Genomic DNA, 7118 nt, shown 5'->3' on the forward strand with positions numbered 1-7118 from the left:
CCGGCTTCCTTTAATTAAATAATAATAAAAATTAAATTAAAAAATTAAAAATTAAAAAATAAATAAAAATTCAAAAAAAAATTCAGAAAAAATTCAGAAAATTAGAAAAATGGTTTCTTTGACCTTTTTACCCCTAATGTGAATTTTCACACCTCAAATTGGCGTTGATTGAAGACTAATGTCCAATCCAGTCTAATATCGTTGTAATTCGACTTTCGAGTCGAAATTGTTTGTTTAAATATCGTCATTATAGATTTGATCTGCATGTGCTTATCCTGATCTTTATTTGGCATATTTACCTGATTGAGTGTTTACAACACTGTCTTTTGAAAAATTGCTTATTAATCGCTTTTCCTATATTGTTAGGTTAAGGATAAATAGGTAATTGCACGAAATGACAGAAAAACATTATGCATGATCATTTAGTACTGGTTAGATACCTGATGAGCTTAAAATGATATGCAGAATGTGTGGTTACCTTAGGAAATATCAACCGGTTAGGTACCGAAAGGGCGCTAATTTTCTAATTAGCGTAAACAAGTCCCCGAACTTAGAAACTCTGGTTGCGTAGGAATCGAGATAACCCTCCCGTGTCTCGATTGGTTTCTAGTCGACCCCTATAGGCTAGTGGCGACTCTTAATAGCATTTTAATTTGCTTATCAATAAAATGAATCTAATGTCACGCGAGGTAGGACTTGGGAGAGTCCACGCCATTGATCTATGGCAATACCTCTAAACCCCGCCGGACCCTCGCGGGAGGCCAAAGGCGAGGTCGCGACGGGGAGCATATGTATTTATAGGCAAGAATTAATTTTAATTCTTTTTTTTTAATTTTTGGCAACGGCCCAAATAGGGGGGGTGGGGCCAGGGCGCAGAGAGCCCAACGGCTCTGTGGCCCCGGGCCCCGCCTTTTTTTTTTTTTTTTTCTTCACGGTTCCGGGCCGGTTCCGGGTTGGAACCGTGGGCCCGGTCAAAGGGCCGGTTCCGGGCCCACGGGCCCAAATGGCACTCTCTAATCCAAGCCCTAAGTCCAGAGTATAAAAGTAAAGAAAAGAAAAAAAAGAATTATAAAAAATCCAAAAATTTATTAAAACATCAAAATATATCTACGTTAGCGGCTGTCGTGCCACGTAAGACGGATTGCGTCTATGTCACAATTTCCTACCAATTTAATCGGATGGATTGAATTGACACAAATGCAAAAGATTTAGTACTGAATTGATAGAAAAAAGGAATTAGGATTGAACTGCCACAATTACAATATATTTAGGATTTTTTTTGGGTAATTTTCCCGGCTAAAGTACGCAAATTTGTAGAGTAGTTTTAGGACACCTAGCGTTATCCGTATCGTTATTGCGGGTTCCATCCTTGCACACGAGATCGAGATGCCGACACAAAGATGAACTCTTAACTAGTGGGAAATAACAGGTGTTCTAGGAGCTTCAAAAGGGCTGCAAATTATTGAATCTCACCTAGTCTTTGATTTGCAAAAGCTAGGAACCCAGCTTGTTTGGCAGATCGATACCACATCCCCCTTGAGGCCACGCATTCTCAGGGAAAAGCTATTCAAAGTTAGATTCCAAGTCAGTTGTCCCAAGTTCGACCACCACTAGCTGCGAACAACCTTCGGCCATCTCTCTGGTTTCTCTCTCACGCTGTATCTAATCTTTAGGAAAAGTTCTTAGGACAAGGCATCATGGCACCGACTTTGTAGGATGAAAGGAGTTGTTTCTTTTTCTCTCCACCATTTGGTCGTCTTTTCCTACCAGAAAAACATAAGGGGGTCCTAGAAAATGTTCTACTTTTGAAGTATGGTTGACGTTCTTTGGACCACATGCATATGCTTGCAATCATGATAAATCTTTGTCCATGACACCACCGCAAATAGCCTCTTTTTGTGGTTCAAAATGGTTCCCAATTTGAAGAATTTCAAGAAGCAGCAGCAGCAGCATCATCTCAGTTTTTCCTTTTCTGGGACCAATTTCTTTGCACTGTGGCTCTGCTCGGTCTCTCTCTCCGTGCATAGATTATCTTCTTCAAATGGCCTCACAGATCACTAAAGAGAAAAAAAGGCGTAGTTTTAAATACGGTGGTCCATGGCCTGTTTTCCAATATGCAATGTCGCCCCTTAACTTTTAATCTGCTCAACATGATCCCTTATCTTTACCCGACAAGCAATGTCGTCAGTGAACGTAATATTGAAACTTTAACTGAACATATTATTGAAACTTTAACTAAGTGTTTGACATCCCTCCTTATACCCATAAGCATTTTGGGCTAAGTTCAAAGCATTATGGTATCAATTTGGTCTATAATTTTGACCTAAAATTACCGATATAGATGCCAATTTTCTGACACGATTGACTCTGACGTGGATATTTTTTAATATTTTAATATATTTTAAATTATGTTTGTTCTTCTTCTTTTCTGTTTGCCGTTGGCTGGCAAGAGCCCACGAGCCTTGCCTTGGCCTAGGCAAGGTTCAGTGATGTGCAACACCTGGAGAGGCCCCCTTGGCCTGGTGAGGGTCGGCCTCGCCGGATCTCGTGAGAGGGCCCTCGCTAACGCCCACCCTTACCCAAGAGTGGTCCAGCGAGGCCGATCCTCGACTGCCATCGGCAAATAGAAAGCAGAAAAAAAAAAAAGGAAGGTAAACAAAAAAAATGGTAGAAAAAAAAAAGAAAGAACAAAAAATTAAAAATTAAAAATTACAAAATTATCTAAAATTATCCACGTCGGTTGGTCATGCCACGATTGGCGTCCACATTAGCCATTTCTGATTGAAGGTAGCCGAATGGACTGAATTGATATCAATGCAATAGATTTAAGATTTTTTTGTTACTTTTCCGTCTGGCAAGTGTTCATGATATTATGTGACCATAATGTCATCATCCATTTTATACATTTTGTCACCAGCGCTATAGTAATTTGTGACATATCCCAATCCAATCCCTACTAATTAGAATTAGTATGTATCGTTCTTAAAATAAAAGTAACTTATCTATCACGGGACATCGCGTCTCATCAATCGGACCATCAATGCTTTATAAGGTGAAAAGAGCAAAGGATAAGATGGTCAGAACACTGTAGAAGGAAGTGTATGAGTCAAATAAGGAGCGAAAAAAGTGCCGCCCTTTAGATATAATCAATATTAAACATGCTCAACATATGATTATGCTTTTAACAAATTAACCTTTTCAATATTTTGATCAATTTTTCTTTTCCGTTGTTGATCAAGATCGGCTAGATAATTAGATTGAATTTTAATCTTCAACATTGAAATATAGTCTCAAAATATATGATGAAAAATAGGCAAATAATTGTGTGCTTCTAAGCCATCATATATGGAAAATTCTAATATTCTATGTTGCTTTTGTGATTAAAAATATGAAACCATATATTAAATCTAACAACTTTCACTAGACAAAGTGATTGCATGATGCATGATAAGATGATACCTTGTTGAGTATAATGGAGCATTTTTATGGCGAAACTAACGAGAAAAATTATAGAAGTAAAGGTAACTTTTTTTGTTAGCTTGATAAAAAAAGAAACAATAAATTGACAAGAGGAATGAGGGTATTTCGGCCATTTAACTGAAAAAAAGAGTGTCTTAGTTAAAATGAGGGTGGAATAGCGCCGCCCTTTTCTTATTTACCCACTATAAAATAAAAGTAACTCCTCTACCACAGGACATCTAGTCTCACCAATTAGATCATGAATGTTTCATAAGTCAAAATATATTTCCTTATTTACCCTCTACAAGGTCACTATTTTTGGTCATGCCCCATGGATCACATCAGCAGCATCTTGCAGAATCTGTAAGGCAGCTGCTTTCTTTTCCTTAATCGATTGGGCTCCGAGAAACTATACATTTCGTGCAAATGTTGACCATCCAGGCAATCTGTCCCTACTAAATGATGATTAATTTGTCATGAAACTCAAAACGAGGTGGGGTTAGCTAGAGAATTGAACGTGCGTCTGAGGTGATCAGATGAATTATCAACGGGTTTTGTCGTTGATTGTGGCCACCCGATATAACTGCGTTGAACGTCATTATCCTCACTCTCCGCCCTGGAAGAACTTGTGTCTGGTCTCGACATGTCTCGATGATTGTCGCGCAAGAATATGATTACCATGTTGATGAGAACGTTTCTTTCTGTCAATAATTACAAGTCAATCTCGTTCTAGACTGTCTCCTACGTACATCTAAGATCATGTTGCATGAAAGTGACGACCTGCTCGATCTACATTGAAGCGCACGAACGTGTGTTGCCAAAAATAGGAAAAATTGACAAAAAAAATTATAACTCTATTGCCTTTGTACCAATTCAGTCCTAAACCTTCAATTGTACAAATTCAGTCCTAAACATTTTTACAAAATTGTCAATTAATGTAGTCCTTTCGATTAATTTTGACTAGAAAAAGTTGACGTGACAATCCAGTCAGCACCGACCGTCCTATGTGGTGTACCAATGCCGACATGGACACCTTTTAATTATGTTTTATCTTTTATGAATTTTTTTTCCTTTGTCTTTCCTTTTCGTCGGTGGCCGATCTTGGATAATGACCGACCATCGACGATGCCCAAAGAGGGCTGGGCTAGGGTCTTCCTCGCTTGATTTGGCGAGGGACGGCCTTTCCCGTGGTCGTAGAGGGCGATCTTGCTCGGGTAGGGTGAGGGTTGCCTCCCCTAGGCAAGGCCATCCCTCCTTTATATAAATATCCACGCCAATTTCGGTCTGTTACATAGGATTGCGGACGTTGATTGGACCGTCACGTCGGTGTTTTTCGGTCAAAATTGGCCATAAAGATTTCATTAGCAAATTGTCAAAAAGTTTAAAATTGAATCAACACATATGCAATAAGTTTAGGACTTTTTTTTGCTAATTTTCCATGAAAAAAATATAACGAGAATATTAATAAAATAGAAACCACAAATTTATGTCAGTTGAGCATGGTGGCCAAAGGTCCGTGGAAATAAGTACGAGAAATGGCGATCATAAACTATATAATAGTATCTTTAGAGAAATTCACCAAAACTAATTGAAGAGTGCGCGCGTCGTAACCTTCGATTACGCCTACACTCAGAAGTCAGAACATATTAGCGAGCCGCATAGAGAGGTGAACAACACTAAAAGTACATGCACCAAAGCAAATATAAACACACAAGACCTAACTTCCAATCAATTCACTTGTCTTGCTGAGTTAGAGTTAGTCCGCACTTCTTTCGCGACAAATCTCTTGGAAATTTGATCGGTCACCAGATCATTCGTCGTAAAAGCGGGCAATGGTATTAGAATATTTTAAATACTGGTCATGCCTTCACGTATCAATTTAAAATTTTAAAACAGATGTTAGTATTCCCATAAAATCTCAAGCAGCATCAGAGCAGAAACCCCACCAATGTATAGATCGATCAGACAAGCAAGGTAGAATTTGCTCGTGTGTATAGTCTTTACTCGGTTAGAAAAGCCCAAATGCGCAACTCCGCCACTAGTCTCTTGATTAACCAAATGTCAAATGATAGGTCATTGTTTTGGCATCCCGGGCTAATCTCAATGGATATGAACATGAAGCATCCGAGACTCATGGGCCGGTGCTCCTGCATCGGCACACGGTGCAATTCGAACCCCGGTTACAAGCGAGGAGCCGGATACGGTGACCTCTTCGAACAACCGTTCAATTCATGTATATAGTCATAGTACGACGGAGACATCTCTGTCGATCACGACCAAGAGTCGAGGCCCATCAGCGGCCATCAAAGGCCCAACTCAGAGCCATGATGGGTCGTGAATCCCTGCCAAGCCGTGGCCCAAACAAAAGGCCCATATCGTCTATTCGTTAAACCATCCCCAAACCGGAAAAACCCTAGGACCTAGAACCTTCCATTTTCTTCACGAAGCTTCAAGTCTCTGACTTTTAAAGCCCCTCGGAGACCCTCCGTTGTAGCCTTCTTACAGCTTGAAACCCCCCCTAAAACCCTAGCTCGAGATCTCGGAGCCCCGAAGGAGAAGGACGAGAATGGCGAAGCGATTAGTGCCGCTGCTGAACCGCGTGCTGGTGGAGAAGATCGTCCCTCCCTCCAAGACCACCGCCGGCATCTTGCTCCCGGAGAAATCCTCCCAGGTAACTACGTCCACCGTCAAAATACACGGTGATGCACCGCCGTCTGTCTGTTTCGTTTCGATTGATTCGATCTGTTTGTGTTTTTTTTTTTTTCTGAAAACAGCTGAAGTCGGGGAAGGTGGTGGCGGTGGGACAGGGGGCGAGAGACGCGCACGGGAACGCCATCCCGGTCTCCGTCAAGGAGGGAGACACGGTGCTCCTGCCGGAGTACGGAGGGACTCAGGTGAAGCTGGGAGAGAAGGAGTATCACCTGTACAGGGATGACGACATCTTGGGGACGCTGCACGATTGATCCCCATTCTGTGTACGGTTGGTCGGTTTTACTTTCTCTTTCTTTCGGTCGGGTTTTGTTTTTTTGGGCGGATTTTTCCACTCGATGTGGAACGACATTGTCGAGCTCGAGATCAAATTTGTGTCCTTTGCGAATCCTCGTATTGAATGCTTTGTGCGATGTTAGGTTCGATTCTTCTACGACGCGAATTGTAGAGTCTGTTTGGTTTATTTTTCTGTTGTTTTGTTCTCCGACACAGACGCAGAAAGAGAGTAGAAATTCGTTTGCGTTGACTGATCTTTTGTGCTCGGGAATAAATTTCTGTTCCTGGGAACAGAAAGAAGAAGCGAATAAAGAAAAACAATGACGTTTTAAAAAAAAATAAGCTCAAATGTTTGTTTTTGCAATCACAAGTCCTTTCGGGTATCGCCGCCATGTCGAAAATTTCAAGCTGATGTTTTTGTAATAAATTTATTTTAAATTAATATTTTTCATCATAAAACTCTAAATTGGTACTAATCGAAATTAAATCAAACTGAATTGAAATTTCGTGTTTTTTTTAGTTCAGTTCGATTTTCTATTCGGTTAATAACAAAGAATTTGGATACCTTAATAGTTCAATTTCGACCGGATAACAAAGATTTGGAGATGCTCGGCGTAGCTCGAAAGGGAAAATAAAAAAGTTAAAATAATTTTTCTTGAAAAAGAAAGAAAATT

The 7118-nt window shown here is 40.2% G+C and overlaps 1 protein-coding gene across 1 annotated transcript; it reads left to right on the forward strand.

Moving 5' to 3' along the window:
- Window positions 1–5894: 5894 nt before the first annotated feature.
- On the forward strand, window positions 5895–6637 carry LOC115726989 (10 kDa chaperonin, mitochondrial). Its single transcript, XM_030657094.2, has 2 exons — window positions 5895–6130; window positions 6234–6637. Exons 1-2 carry the CDS (start codon window positions 6026–6028, stop codon window positions 6420–6422), a joined length of 294 nt encoding a protein of 97 aa, XP_030512954.1. The 5' UTR covers window positions 5895–6025; the 3' UTR covers window positions 6423–6637.
- The last annotated feature ends 481 nt before the right edge of the window (window positions 6638–7118 follow it).

Source organism: Rhodamnia argentea, chromosome 6 (assembly GCF_020921035.1).
Source record: "Rhodamnia argentea isolate NSW1041297 chromosome 6, ASM2092103v1, whole genome shotgun sequence".
Classification (NCBI taxonomy): domain Eukaryota; kingdom Viridiplantae; phylum Streptophyta; class Magnoliopsida; order Myrtales; family Myrtaceae; genus Rhodamnia; species Rhodamnia argentea.

What these genes read in the sequence shown, in the direction of transcription:
- LOC115726989 (XM_030657094.2), top strand. Translation starts at nt 6,026, where the DNA reads ATGGCGAAGCGATTAGTGCCGCTGCTGAACCGCGTGCTGGTGGAGAAG. An exon ending in TCCCGGAGAAATCCTCCCAG is followed by an intron (nt 6,131 to 6,233) that starts GTAACTACGTCC and finishes TTCTGAAAACAG; the next exon opens with CTGAAGTCGGGGAAGGTGGT.